Here is a 16,298-nt window from a genome sequence, read left to right on the forward strand (position 1 = left end):
TTTTTGGGTAGCCTCAGGGGCTGCATCTTAATTTGAGAAATTAATGTCTACATCATATTCAGTCATCATGGTCTGATCTTATTAAGAATTATATGGTTAATGGATTTGTGTTGGCTCAGTGGCAGATTAGTTGCTAGCCAGTTCAAGGCTCTGTGTGCAGTCCTCAGTACCAGGAGAGACAAAGAATTGTGTGAAGAATTATACGAATTTTCAGCATTTTCAAAAGAAGATGAGCTTTCTTAAAGTCAGTCTATTGATCGTCTGTTGAGTGGCATGTGTTTTATAAGTCAAAGAGCCATGTACAAAAACCTAGCAAAGTCAGACTAAAGGAGCAGGTGACAGAACCCAGCTTGATTAGTTGCATTGAGACATGACCGATGGGACATTTTAAGATGTATGAACTATTTTACTTAGGATAACAATTTGTCTAAAAGAAATGAGTTGAATTTCCCAGGTGGTGCGACTAGCCTCCTGAAAGGGTCCATTCATTTCCAGTTGATGTGTTTTGTGATGTTTTCCAAATTTATCACCTTTTCATCTGCCTTGTCTTCCACAGAGTGAAAATGTAATGTAAATTTACCCTAATGTGTCTAGCCCAAAGTTCATGAGCTATGTACAATTCTATGTATAAGAAAACATTATTTCCATTGTTCTACACATGTAATGGATGTTAAAGTGTGTATTTGAATTTGATAGAGACATACTAATTTGTGAAGAGCATATTGGTGTATTTAGGGAATCTACCTTAACAATTGTAGGTCAGAGAGATTTGATAAATCCAGAAACCCATGACCAATTTAATTTCATCTGAGACCCATCTCTCTGTTTCATTCTGTCTTATCTATAGTTTCCTTTTTTTGCCAGACTCCTTTGTATTTTGTGCACATTCCTCTACTTTTAAAACTAAATAATCCCCTTGTAAGTATTTACAGTTCAGAACAGGAACACACACTGGATGAGTGGCAACTAAAACCTACTCATACAACTGAAATACAATGGGGGATAAGTTCTTACTGCCCCTAAGTTAGTTTTTATATACTGTCATAATAAAGCCACACTATTGATTTAGTACTATGATTGATCACTGTTTAACAGTGGAAGAATAACAGTGAAGGTTAAAATACCCAGGAAAAAATAGAAAAGCTAAAATTCTGCAACCAAATGTAACAGGAAACACTGAACGCACTGCTTAGGAAATTCATTAGCATTTGAATCTTGACAGCATTATTTCTTTATCTGTTGTTGCACAGCAATAATGGTGATCGGTCACTGTTCATAAAAGCAATATTGGCCTTGGTATGGAGATAGTAGGAAAAATTAAAAAAAATGGGACAACTTTTCTTTATTATCGTTACCTGAAGAAGTAGCCCACCCTAAGGCATTGTGCCCAGAGTTCATTCAGAAGATGACTATGAACACATGAGAGTCCTCGTCCAGGCTTACCAAGACTTTCAGGCTCCAAACTGGCTCTTTTTGTGGAACTTGTGGGGTAACAAATGAAGCTCATTCTGCCCTCTTTCCCTCACAAGGCAGGAGACTGGCCATGGTGTCCCTGGTTTTATCTAAAGTCTCCAAGTGGCTTCTAAACACTATGAGGGTTATTTAATTCTCCCTCCACTGTGAGTAATGACAGACATAAGAAACAGGGGGGTACTTGGTTGACACTGAACCTTGAGAGCGAGTATATGCTCAACAAGTAAGTTCTCTGAACAGTCCTATGTTCAACAGACTTTCCTAGTCTGCTCTTCTGTTAGTTGAGAGAATTTACTCAAATAAAAATAATGTTAGTAGAGCGAAGAGTACTTAAGTAAAGTAGAAGAAAATACACTGTTATATCAAGATTAAGTATATATGACCAATTAGGAAAGGAGTAAAACCAGCATACTTTAAATTATTTGTTTCCTTTTACCTCATACAAGGAAATGACCCATAGAACCCTTGGCATATATCATCAATAATAAAATTCAAGCATAATCTGAGTAAGATAAAATTTAATTCATCAACTTGACCAGGTACAACTCAAACATGAGTATACAGTATCATTTTTATAGCTCAGAATTACAAGGAACAACTAGTGTTGAGTAGAAAGGTTCATAATTCAAATATGAAGGGTGAAGAAAATGGTATATTTTATCTAGTAAATCAATATGGTCATATAAATATTGGCACAGGTTTTTGAAAGACGTCTGCCTGGCCAAATGGCTTTCTGCACCTGGACTTTGAACTGCCAAGTGATTCTAAAGGTCTAACGTTTTATTACCAGCGATTAGTGCTTCTATCCAGGAAGAGTAGGTATGCGACTGTAGGCAACATGTCTGCTCCCCACACTCTCTAGGATGAGGCAAAAAACATGCAATGTGTTTGGGCTGTAGAAACCCAAACGCTTCTACCTGTAATGTTCACAGAAGCCAGTGACAGCACACGATTCTTTAGATTTTGTGTAGAATGGATTTGGATCACATTTTATTATTTTCTAACTCCCCTGGGGAGGGGGGAAATCATGCCATGAAATTTACTCAAACTCTATTTTTTTGCCTCCATGTGCACCAGTACATTCTCACAATTCCTCTATAACTGATTGGAAAATCCAAAGCCAGAGTCTTGGATGAGAGAAGAGTCTCCCTCTATTAGCAGTAACTTGATATCTGAAAGGGTTAATGGGCTTCTTGAAGTGCTCGTTTATCCAGAGCACAGGGAACTTTGTGATCCTGGTAAGGACCTGGCTTTGGTCATCTCTTAGGAAGAATGTAATTTAGAACTCCTCCTTATTATTATTATTCTAGCTGCTTGCTTATCGATGATATTGACTTTGGGTTTTAAAAAGTCTTGCTTTGGAAAATTGTTCTGAGCAGCTCTTAACCACTCACGTCATGTATTCTTATTTTATATCACCTTTCATCTTGGATATTATTAAGTCAAATCCTTGGTAACCATTCTCCACAATCTAATTTATTTTTACCCAAGATCCATTGAATTCAACTCAATGCCTTCTCGTAAAAGGTTAACCCAATATTTCATGCTGTTATACTTTATGTTTGTGTTATGTGAAAGAAAAGTAACCATGATAAGCAGCCAATAAATTACATTCCAAATGTTTACTTCCAAAAGTTACATTACTATGCCAGCATAGATAAATGTAATCATTTATCACAATATGGTATGTGGATGTAAAAGGTAAAATAAATATAGTCATATTTCTTGCATGATTCCTACTTTGTTTTCTTTAAATGTTGGCCACAATACCTTTGAACTTGTTCTTTTATTTATTGACTTGTATTACCACATGGTGCTGTAGTTATTCAGGTCTGAAAAGGTAAGCAACAGTACTGTATTTATAGTGATAAAATATCTTTAACTTTTCCTGTAAAATACGAGCCTTGAATTTTCTAAAGTTGACATCTAAAAATCAGCTATTTTTTTTAAATTTCAAGGAATAATCATTTAGAATGAGAGCTTTAGTGTGAATGTCCTATTTGAAGGACACAGATAACTATCCTGATAGAGTGAAGAAACATGTCTGCCATTTGTAAGAATTATGAAAAATAATTTTATCACATTTATGAAAGTAAGTCAAGTCCCAAAGTTGTTCATTAAAGTGAACACACTGTACAGTTACATGAATTGAATGCATTGCTTAAAATTATTAACAACTTTATCAAAATATAATTTCCATAGCATAACTTATTATATAAAGGAAAGCATTCAGCTTTTTAAATGTATTCATAGGGTTATTTTAACAACACAGAGTTGAGCTTCATCATGACACATAGAAAATACATACTTTTGTTGTTACTTATCATTTTTCCAGAGTATCATGGTTGGATCTTGCTTTTCATCCAGAATTCCATGAGAATACTTTATTATGAACTGTGGTGCATCTTTGTTTTCGCTGTTCGCTTGTTGTTGATATTTGTTTTATTATTACTTGGGAAGCCAAACCAGGGCTTCTCTTTTCTCCATGTCATCTTGGCAGATGGCTTCATGGCAGAAGTATGTTAAGGGAGAAAACATATGGTTAGACAGAGACTCAGAACTTTGGGAGAGGGTGGTTTTGATCACCCGGACCAGACACTACTGCTTACATGGGAATCACCCCTTTAAGAGTATCACACTGCAGACTATACTTCTAACATGTAAACCTTTGGAGATGCCCTCAACCATTACCGTAGCACGTAGCATATATTTGTGAATGAGTATATTTAAACAAAATGTTAATATAACAATGTGGCTATTAATCTTGTGTTGTCACGATAGAGGACTCATACTTTTGTTTAGTGCCTAGATAGATAATTTAGCGAAGTCTATTTCCCCTGCAGTCTGCACCTCTGACATTTTTATATGGCAGAGCACTGGACATGGACAGGGGTGATTTTGATAACAGCATTTTTAGTTGTTCGTTTCTTTGTTTTTAGACAACTTTCATTAAAAATGTTCTTTGAGGTTTCATAAATATGTGTAATGAATCCAGTTTACTCTCAAAGGCATTCTCTCTTATCTGCTTTCCAGGCCTGTTCTCCCAATCCCAGCTCTGTAAGTCCTTTCCTTACACACTATCTTTGTTTGCCCTGTCTTATGAAGCATAGAGTCTTCTGTGTGACCTGGGGTTTGTACAGCAGTTTAAGCCGAGCTCTTGTACTCACCCCTTTCCACCTCTCTCTCTGAATCTTTGTTCCTGTTGCTAGCATACCTAGTGCCTGCTTTGTATAGCCCTCTGAAGGGTCAGTTGCCCTCTGGCATACTTCAGTTGATTTTGGACTGATTTATAAAGGCTGCTTTTGAGGTGAGTCTTTGAGGGCTTTTCTTAAGAGCCTGTTTTACCTGCTCTTCACGTTTTCTCTGGTGAACTCTCTGCCCATGTTACTTATATTTATTTTCCCACGGAAGACTTCAGCTTTTTGTAAACTGTTTGCTGTCAAAGTCCCAATTTCTCATAAGAAGATTCCTAGGATAGAAGCTCCCCACACAGGAGTCAGGGGTCCCAGTAAATTCAACTCGTTGTCTGTTCACACCACTGCCTTTTCTTTTGGGAAAATCTCTGTACCATAGCCCCAGAGCTTGGGATAGTGACAGTGACTTCTCCAAAAGTGACATGCTGACTTTGTGACCAGGGTACTGGGTGTGGGCAGCCATCCCTGGGTGTCTCAGTGGGTTGCTCCTGATGATCAGTGCTCAGCTGACCGTTTGTTGTTGCTGTGTCACTGTCATCACAGTGGAGCCTCTAATCAGGAAGTGAGGACTGTTCTGGGTACAAGAAACTCTTGCGGCTAAGCTAGGATTATAGGAACTTCCTCTACATAATTGGGGGTTGGGTCTGAGACATTCTGACAGAATGTTCTTCCCTGACAGGCACTACGGATGCCATAGTCTTCAGTTGGAATTTGAGCAGAAGAAGCCTTACTTTCTGGTTTACACGTTCCTAGAGTTGGGCTACTGTGGCATAGACTGGGAAGAGTTAGAGTGGTGGCTGGTATTTCAGACTCCATGGCTCTTCAGGGTTCTTTCTGAATTGTAGCAAAGTGTATTCAATTGATGTGCTTTCTCCTCCTCTTCTGTCTCCTCCTCCTCAAGACAAGTTCCTGAGAAATTAAAGGTTGCTTTCATCAGCTGTTTTGCTGGAGTTGGTCTCTATGAATCCTGAAGTGATCTCCTAGTGTTTACTTTTTATGTTAAAGTCAAGAGGTCTCATTGATTTTTTTTAATTTTGGGGGAGTTGATAATAACTATTTTTTAAAATTACATTCATTCTCTCTCTCTCTCTCTCTCTCTCTCTCTCTGTGTGTGTGTGTGTGTGTGTGTGTGTGTGTGTGTGTGTGTGTACACTGTGCTAGAGGGCATGTATAGAATCAGAGTACAGTACAAAATTGTTTTTTCACTCTACCAATGGGTTCTGGGGATTGACCTTAGGTTGTCAGGGTGCCTATGCAATGCAATGCATTTCTTTTCTGTTTTTAATTGATTATTTATTTACATTTCAAATGTTATCCCCATTCCTGGTTTCCCTCCACAAATCCCCTATCCTATTCCCCTCCCCTGTGCTTCTATGAAGGTGCTTCCCAACCCACTGTGTTACTCTTGCGTCCCTGTCCTAGCATTTCCTTATGAGGGGCCCTTGCTGACAGGAGCCTGATATAGCTGTCTCCTGAGAGGTTCTTCCAGAGCCTGACCAGTACAAATGTGGGTGCTCGCAGCCAAACACCAGACTGTGAATGGGACCCCAATAGAAGAGTAAGGGGAATGACTGAAGGAGCTGAAAGAGTTTGCAACCTCATAGGAAGAACAACAACATCAACCAACCAGACCTCCCAGAGCTCCCTGGGGCTAAAACCACCAACCAAAGAGTACACATGGAGGGACCCATGGCCCCAACTGCAGCTGCATATGTAGCAGAAGATGTTTTTTCTGACACCAGTGGGAGAGGAGACCCTTGGTCCTGAGGAGGCTCGATGCCCCGAAATTCTTCAATGAACTATTCGGATGCCATTTAGTATTTGATTTTTTTTAATGTGGTTAAAACAAGTTTCTACATTAGACATAAAAATAATTTATCTGTGGAAAATTTTGAATTAAAATCCTACAAGAGGACTGAATCACATCTCAGTTCCCTCTACATTTTAAATATGGTATAAATATAAAATATAACTATATTTTAAATATAAACTATAAGCATGGGTTGCCTCCTTGGCATTGCGTAGCAGATACTCAAAGACTAAAAAGAAAACCCCCAATACTCCATCTTTCAGAGTTCTCAGTTTATGAGGGAAGAAAGCATCCATCAGCAGTGCTAAGCTGGGGCTGCTTGTCCTGCTAGAGGTATTTATGAGCTCCAGAACAAAAGGGCCGATCTAATTATGGAAGACTTTCTAGAGAAGAACTTTGAGACATGTGCTCTTGTGGCTGACTGCAGTAAAGGGTGCAGCTATGATTGCTAGTTCTGACTCAGTTGAGAATAATACCCAAATTAAGATCTTTAATTTCAACAATATCAATTTTTCATATCTTACTAATTCATATCTTACTACAAAATTATCTCCCATTTTTTTAAAAGACTGAAAGTGTCCGTGCCTTTTCGGTCTTTGATTTTTTTTTATATGTGTGTGCTGCACATCTGTATGTGCCTACGTATGTTCATGTGTTGGTTAGGCATGCAGATTCTGTGCATGTGTAGCACCCCCAAAAACGGATGCCGGCTGTCTAAAAAGAAAAGCATTCCTCACTTTACTGAAGCAATATGCCTTGCTAAATCTGGACCTCACCAATTCTAGGTATTCTTTCTGGCTAGCTTGCCCTGGCAATCCCAGTCTCAGGTTATGGAGGGCTGGATTTACTGGCAGCCACAGCCCTGCCTGGCTTTATACCTGCATCCTGGCAAGCTGAATGTGAATTCTTAAGCTTTCACGGCAAGTATTCTATTCACTGGCCATCTCCATAGCCTTATGTTTTCTAAATCTTTTCTTTTTTCTCTTGCTATTACATACTGCTTTTCACCACACCAAAACTGTTGAGAGATATTCACAGAAATGTTGATTGGGTTCTACTGAAGCATTTGTCACTGAAGATTTTCCTCTCTGGTGAAAATAAAGCTTTTCTTATTGGGGACACTAGGTTTATGATTTTATTAGAATTTTGTTATTTTTCAGATTATACTATAATTACACCATGTCTCCCTTCTCCCTTTCCCCTCCAAAGCCCTCCTGTGTATCCTTACTAGCTCTTGCAAATGCATAGCTTCTTTTAAAATATTTTACATGTATATTTATATGCATGTACATATATTCTGAAATATAATCTGCTCAGTCTGTACAACATTAGTTGTTTATCTATTTTCATGGCTAACCTTTTAGCATTGGGTAATCAGTTGGTGTGCTTTTCCCTGGGGAAGACTATTTCTCCCACTCTCAGCACTCCTTAATTGTCCACAGTTCTTTGTGTAGGGTTGGAACCTAGGGGTTCCCCACCCCCCGGCCCGACCATTGTGGTATGTCTATTGTTCAGTCCTAGTTCAGCTCACGCTCAGTCCCTGTTGGTGAGACCACAGGTGTAGCTTTTGTCACTATTAGTAGAAACAGTCTCACAGCAAATACCCGGATAATTTGGCTTTCAGTCTTTCCAAAATGTCTACAGTATCTACAATGTTCCCCCAGCCTTAGGTGTAGGGGTTGTTTTGTAGAAGTATCCACTGGGCAAGAAGTTTTGAGAACTATTAGATGGGATATTAGAAGTTACTATATTTACATGTTAACCAGTAATGATCAATTTGCAGCAATGACATTTTGTTTTCTTATTTGCTTAGCTTTACTAATTACAGCTTTGGTTCCTCTTAGCTTTTCCTACTGCATTCTCGTATTATATTTCTATAAACATCCTGTGTTACGTCTAAGATTTCTTTCTTAGTTTTTTGTAATACCATCATAGGAACTTCGGGTCATGTACTAATCTGTTTAGATTACATCTATGTTTTTTTTTTTGCTTTTTCTGTTTCTCATGTATTATGAGAGTATTACCCTCAGCTAAGTCTCTCCTTAGACAGATTGAGTGATCTAAAATGAAATTTTGACTTGTCTTACCGCCAACACAATTACTTATTTCCATTTGTATATTATTTATCCTGTATTCAGAGTATCCTGGCTTTAAATCCTCGAATACAAGCTCATGCGACTCTTCGTTCCACCATGGCCAAGAAACTAGACAAGAAACATTGGAAAAGGAACACTGATAAGAACTGCTTTGTGAGTATTATGGACACACGATTTCTTGCTAAAAATTATACTGCACAATGAATACAGTGTCATTTGTATCTTAGAAATGTAATTAAATATGTTGATGCCGCTGAGCTTTTAAAATGATTTAGAGATTTTATATCTGAAAACAATCTCATAATGCTGTTTAATTTCAATGCTTTGCACATCTGTAAAAAGTTAAAATTTTATAAGTATGTTACCAGCATTACTTTTTCTAAATTCTTTTAAATCTAGCTTAATATTGTAACATATAATGATAGCATACTGTAAGATTTTCCACATCACAAGTTCTAGTGTCACTGAGGAAGGTGGGGCACACGGCTACCTGAGTGTTCAGTATAAACCTTTGGCACCCAGGAAAGGCACAGAAGCAGAACAGTTTCTCTGAGGTTCCTTATTTCTGATATTTAATTCTTTAATGTGTTTTTATTTGCTTGTTGAGAGCAGGGACTCACTGGGTAACTCACACTGCCTCATACCCATGTGGTTCCTTCTATGCTTGCCCTCTGAGTTCTAAGTTTGTATTTTAAGCCACAGTGCTCAGTTTAGAATTCTTCTTATCTGTGTTTATGGCTTGATCACAGTACAAGTCTTTGGAAGGACATCACGGTAGCCCACAGTGGATTTCTGGATTACAAATATTTAAAATTGGAAAGAATTCCTTTTTCCTGAAATACCCCCCAAAATGATTTTTCCAAAGTAATTAATGAGGCTGTGGCCTGAGCTTGCTTGGTGTGTGCTATCTGGATGCTCTTTATATACTGCCATTTAAGATCTATGACTTTAGTTTTGTCTTTTTCCTTCCTCCTTCCCTTTGGAGGATGGGATATAGGACAGGTACCCTGAGAAAGGTTTTGAAAACAAAGAGGCAGACCTACTGTGGCATGATCTCCCAGTCAGTTACAGCTGACTTGGGATTTGACATTGTACTTTTATTGGTCCACTCTTGTGAGCTCTGCTGTGACGTTTCCTCACAGGTTTTTGGAAGGACACCAGGGTAGCCCACACTGGTCACATGATGACATGCTGTGATCTTATATAATGACGGAAGCAGTTGAGGAGGACAAGAGAAGAATAGTGCAGTTTTTAAATGTATCCTGTGAAGGCTATCAAGGAGAAGTCTCTCCTTTCAAATACGTGAAAGCTACAATCCAAAGACATCAGATGCTTTCCCTAGGGCCTTTCATTTATAAATGATCTAACATTCTATGTCCCAGATTCCATTTAGAAATAGAAGGCTTTCCCCATTTCGATTGTTATTATCACTCCTACTTTAAGAAAATGATCGTTCAAGGTGTGATCTTATGTATAGACTTCCTTATTTCATTTCTTGCAAAATAATGTAACTGGCAAAGGTTGTGTTGAGATAACTTTTCTCATTCACGGATTCATTGTTTTGAATTTATAGAAAGGCAATCTCACAGATTTGATTTAATATGTATGTTACACGATAAGGTGGCTATTACAAAGCATCACAGGTAGCTTCGTAATATTGAACTGTTCAGTTTTCAGCCTAGTAGAGACTAGTCTGAGATCAAGGTGTTGACAGGGCTGAGACCTGAAGAGATCTTCCTGCTTGTTTAATCAATGGTGTCTGCTTCCTGTGCCTTTACCTGGTCTTATTGTTCTAATGACTTGTTTTAATCTGTTTACCTCTTTAAATATTGTCTCTAAATATCTACATTTTGAGATACTAGCAATTAGTATCTCAACACACACATTCTACAGAGACACAATTTAGCCTATAAAAATAACTTTAAACGGTTAAATTTACCCAGTTGTTCACCTTATAGTAGTGTATATTATGGAACGAATTAGGAATTAGGTAAACATTAATTTTGTAGAAAGAAGATTATTCGAGGCATTACTTATTCAGTAGAGGAAAAACAGAGAAGAAAATCCTCCAAACTCTAACTACTGGGTCATGGTTAACTAAATTAAAGCAAATATATTCAGTGTTAAATTGTATGGCCATTAAAATTATTTCTCAATAGTTAATACTCTGGGTTAAGCAGCCACAATCTACATTACATGTAAAGCACATAAAATATCACTGTATCTAATTGTAATTGTGTGTGTTACCTACACCTATACCTTTGCGCATCCCCACAAAGAATAAAAATGTCCATACAATTATTAATGCTGATTACCTTTGTGTTCTTGACATTTTTGTATACTCTGGGTTTTCTAAAGTTAGCAAGTATAAATGGGAAGATAAAAGCTTCCAATCTATGGAAAAATAATAATCTCATTGTATAAGATGAGATTTATTTCTGAGATGCAGATCGCTCTGCAAACTCTATCAATACTCATACACTGAGAGAGACCAGCCATGAAGTTTACTCCTTGGGGAGATGGGGAGCTAAGGTTCAAGCTTATTCCCAATTCACTATTTGAATACAATTTCCTCATTGATATAAAAATTCGCTCTGTGCTTATATTAAGAATTTATTATAATTCTTATCAAAGTATATGATTTGATTTTTCCTTTTTAGTCTTTGTGGACACATAGCAACACCAACAGAACTATGCTTTGTCTCACCAGAGGAACCAGTAAGACAGATAGCACTCAGGAAGGCACATACCTACAATAGCCAAACAAGAAAATGGAGGGAAACAGGTGTCCTTCTACAATGTACACTAATATGGTAATTGGATAAGCTTGACTATAGCCCTGTCCTGAGATAAACAGATGCCCCTCTGTTTTTTATTTGGGTAGTTTAGAGGCCAAATAACAGTTCTGTAACTTGCTAAATAGAAAGGGGCTGATCTTGAACTCGTGGAGATCTGCTTGCTCCAGTCTTCAAATTGCTGATATTCTATCTGTGACCAGCATACCCACCACAGATGTATTCTTAAAGTCACCTCTGGCCCTTGCCTTGAGGGGGGCAGGACAACATTGCAGAGCCATCTGGATCTGGCTGAGACTGGATATTGTCATTGATACATCTTGGGTCTGCCTTGTTTTCTTCCACTCCTCCCCACTGGGAAACTCTGTGTGTGTGTGTGTGTGTGTGTGTGTGTGTGTGTGTGTGTGTGTGTGTGTGTGTAAAATGTAGAAATGTAGTTATCACCTCCTCTCCTTTGTGCCTCTGCAGTGGCCTTGAGACCAAGCTCCACACTTAACCCCTTCCTGGTGGAGTTCATTCTCAACTACTAGCTGGGCTGAGGACTCCTTTAAAAGTTCTGTGCTGAGAATCTGCCAGGGACCTTTCTGTGACAGCCACAATTTCCTTTGCTCACCTATCATCTCATCAAAGTCTTCTCCTGGAACCCTATGTCAACCTCTGCCTGCCCTTTGTAGCATTTTGTGGTCTCCCTTGATAGCTTCTCTTCACAGTATTTGCTGCTGTTCACCTCTTTTCCTCATAGGTCTTCATTGTCTTTCCTGTAAGTGTGTAAAACCTGGCAAAGCAGGAGTTTTGAATGTCACTGGTCTTACCTTTCTTCCCCTTACCTGTGTTTCCAGCTTCTCACATGGCACCTAGCACATAGCTTGTACTTAAATACCTACCTACTGAATGAATGCATGCGTCAACAAATGAACAGAACTCCTGTTTCCCCAATTCTCTACATACTGGACATATGATTACATATTTTCTTGCATGTTGTGATTTGCAGTTCTTTGTGAATCATTCAGGCTACGTTCTTTAGTTTACTCATGATAATGTCTAGGCAGAAAAATGCTAAATGATTTATCTAGACTCCAATGAGTCCTATGTCCTTACCAGAATGTTTATATCCTGAGAAAAAGACAAATGTGTTTATGAGAACAGGCATATTTAAGAAATTCAAGAAAGCCTGGGCTGTGATAGTCCTCACATTACTTCAGAAGACAGAATAAAGGCTTCAGTTTTGGTCTACCATGGTGAGCCTCGCTCCAGTCACACCGACACTGACTAGTCACATGTGTGCATCCAGGTCTCCTGTGAGGGTTTTTTTTTTTTTTTTTTTTTTTTTAATGCAGTCCTCATTCCCTCACTCCATTTCCTCCGTCTTCTTAGTCATTTACCTGTTACCTGAGTATCCATGTCTCAGGTGTTCTATCATATGCTTCTTAGGGATGAAGAGTATCTTTAGAGGTTCTAGTCTATACTTTTAAAGACAGACCCTAATTTCTTTCAATAAGTAGATCGTTGGCCTCTAAGCGAACAGCCATTGTTTTGTCCCAAGAATGAAAAATTTGAATTTTTTACCCAGGAATTTCATTATTTGGCAGCTTCCTAGCGGTCTATGACTAATTGGAAATTCTGAATTACATAGGGAATTTAACAGCGTAATGTTTTTGGACTGGGTAATGAATCACAGAGCACTTATTCCTAGTGTCTTTTAAGCAGGTGTTTCAGACCGCTGTTTATTTTTGACATTTTGAAAATGTTGAACTGTCCTAATTATATAAATATTTTGCAGTCATTTTTCATGTACAATTATTGAAGACCATAAATACTATGAATCAGAAAATTTATCCCAGGTGGAAAAAAAAGGTGACATGGTTAAGTACAGTGAGTCATGTCATTTATTTTGAGTCATAGTGAATTTATTCTAAAATCATGACACACAGTAGGTGTTCATGGCTTAAAAGAACGATGATGATATAATGCCCAGTTAAAATTTGTTATTTCTGGTCCTATGTCTAAATTCTTATATTTTAACCTCAGAATCACTTTGTAGTAACCATTATATTTTAGCTCCTCCTCTCCTAAATGAAGGACTGTGCATACAGAGGGCCAAGAATCCTGGTTAATATAGAACTACATATTGAGTCTGGCCTGAGAGCCCTTTAAGCAGGGTACTTCACATGAAGAGATAAAAATCAACCACTGACCTTTTCTTTTAGACAATGAATATGAGTACAGAATATTTAGGCTTTTGACAGAGATTCTTTTACTTGTACGTATGGTTCTTTTTCCATCTATTACAGTAGGGTAGACATTTTGCCATTCAGCAACTGAAATAAATATGGATGCAGTCTAGGGCGTACCAAGGAACTAATGCTCTAAAGAAGACAGATATCAAAAATACTTACAGTAATATTTCAAAGAGAACAATATATGGGTTTTAATTATCAATCAGATTCGCCACCAGCTGAATTATTGTAGGATTTACTGTGGGAGACGGATTTAACGAGAAATATAGGAGGCAAGGGTTTTGGGACTGCTGTAGAAAGTTAGTCAATAAATGGAGAGCGGGGGTAAGGGAGTGTCTGAAAGAGTGCAAATGTAAAAATGATTAGTAACTAGAAAACATGACATGACAGGTAGGGGCATAAATTGGTGGGCAAAATGCTTGCTTTGCCAACACAAGTACCTGTATTCATCTGCAGAACCTACTTATACAAGCCAGGCCTCATGAGTATGCTTGTCATTTTAGAGCCAGCGAGGGAGAGACACACAATCCTTGGGTTCAGTGGCCAACTAGCCTAGCTTAACTAGCAGTTTTCAGACCACTGAGAGACATTGTCTCCAAAGCGAGAAAGCAGAGAGCCCTTAAATGTTGACACTTGACCTTTCCGTCCGACCTTCACATTCATGTATAGGTATTTGCATGCAACCAAACCCCAAAGAACATATGTGCGCAAATTATACGACTTGGGAGTTGAACTGGTTTGTGTATTCATTGTTAATAGGGAAAACTGATGTGGAATATTGAATTTAGGAAGTGTTATTTCAAAGTTAAGAGCTGGTGATGAAGAGGTATGGGTTCTCGCAGTGTTTAGAGTGGGGAGTGCAACAGGGTTGATCTTCAGGTTGGGGTATGATTCAGCATGATGGAAGTTGGGCACTGTCAAATAGACAATATTAAATGACCATAGAAGTCAATGAAAAAAAGTGTAAGTAGGGACATACCTGATTCCCTTCGCGTTAGATCTTACAGGGTTTTGTGTGGCACTGAACTTGCTGCCCATAGATAAGGAGAGATAGAAGGGAGAATCTGGCTAAAAAGAACTGTGGGAGAAGGCAGAGAGTTCCTGCCAAGGGGAGACAGATACCATTTGTTTCTTGTTTAACCTGTGGTCTCGTGTGTTCCCAATGAGGTTCATTTAGAATCCCAGTGAGGTAATCTTCAGAATCATGATTAAAGTTTGCCTTCCCTTCTGGCCCTGTTTATCTCCCCCACCCCAACTCCTTACCCCACTTCACAGGTTTACCTGGTAACTACGAGATGATACCTAATTTGGTTATTTAAGTTCTAACAGATTCATTCACTCTTGTTTAGTTAGCTTAGCTTACAATGTGGCACTGCTAGACTTAATATAGAATGTGAGTAAAGGGGGGACTACCATGGCCTTTCTAAGTGTAAACTTAATTTCGTGAGCTTTGCACCACATTGTTAGTGAGGAAGTAACCTGTCTTCACCTCTCCTTATACCCCCAAATTGCCAAACAATTCTCAAAAGCCTTCATCTATTACTGACACTGACTTTTATATTTAAAAGTTTTAATTTAAGCATACGTTCCTAAAATTAAAAAAGAAACATAACCAAGATTCTTTTCTTTACAAGATTTTCTTTGGCAGGTAGATAATTCGGTGTTTGTGCAGAGAACCAATACAACTACATGCCCAGGGACTCAGGAAATGTGACTCCTTTTATTTTCCTCTAGTGGAACTTAATTTCTACCCTAGCAGTCTTTGTGGTTGAATGACTTTGTCTCTGTTACTTTGCAGTACTCTTTTCTTTCTGTCTGTATGTCTCCTCTACTTTTCTGGGTTGCTAAATGAAGTAAAGAGATATTATCTCATTGGTTGTAATTTTGATATATGAGGTAGGTTCAGTCAATTTTTTTTCATTTTGGTAAATGTGTCTGTCTGTGGTTTGTCTGTGTGTGTGTGTGTGTGTGTGTGTGTCTGTGTGTCTGTGTCTGTGTATGTATGTGCATGTGTGAGTGTGTGTGTGTGTGTCTGTGTGTGTGTAATGTGTGCGTGTCTGTGTGTATGTGTCTGTCTCTGTGTGTGTGTGTGTGTATGTGTCTGTATGTGTGTGCATATGTGTGTATGTCTATGTCTGTGTGTGTGTCTGTGTGAGTCTCTCTCTGTGTGTGTGTGTGTGTGTGTGTGTGTGTGTGTGTGTGTGTGTACCTCTCCTATTCACACTCTGAAGAAGGACACTGTGTGTCTTGCCCTATCACTCTCAACATTCACTTGAGGTAGTCTGTCATTAAACCCAGAGCTATGCAGGTGGTCAGCAATCCAGAGCAATCCTTTTGTCTCTGCGATTCACAGAGTTGGTGATACAGGATTGCTTTAAGGAAAAACAAAAACCAAAAACCAGCCATTGGAGATTTGACCCTGAGTCCTCTAGCTTGAACAGAAAGTACTCTTTTTTTTTTTATTAACTTGAGTATTTCTTATATACATTTCGAGTGTTATTCCCTTTCCCGGTTTCCCGGCAAACATCCCCCTCCCCCCTCCCCTTCTTTCTGGGCATTCCCCTCCCCATCCTCCCCCTCTTGCCGCCCTCCCCCCAACAATCTAGTTCACTGGGGGTTCAGTCTTAGCAGGACCCAGGGCTTCCCCTTCCACTGGTGCTCTTACTAGGATATTTATTGCTACCTATGAGGTC

The 16,298-nt window shown here is 38.6% G+C and overlaps 1 protein-coding gene across 5 annotated transcripts in view; it reads left to right on the forward strand.

The window, feature by feature from the left end:
• The window catches only part of Dpyd (dihydropyrimidine dehydrogenase), an 865,876-nt gene that overhangs the window by 27,397 nt on the left and 822,181 nt on the right, over positions 1-16,298 (forward strand). For all 5 annotated transcript variants that reach the window (XR_005500378.2, XM_039103213.2, XM_039103214.2 and 2 more), the window contains exon 2: positions 8,616-8,726. Coding sequence is in view for 4 of the 5 variants with exons in the window: in XM_039103213.2 (XP_038959141.1) it covers positions 8,616-8,726 (111 nt within the window). In the remaining variant the exon portion in view is untranslated. The remainder of the gene's footprint in view (positions 1-8,615; positions 8,727-16,298) is intronic.

Source organism: Rattus norvegicus, chromosome 2, assembly GCF_036323735.1.
Source record: "Rattus norvegicus strain BN/NHsdMcwi chromosome 2, GRCr8, whole genome shotgun sequence".
Taxonomy (NCBI): Eukaryota; Metazoa; Chordata; class Mammalia; order Rodentia; family Muridae; genus Rattus; species Rattus norvegicus.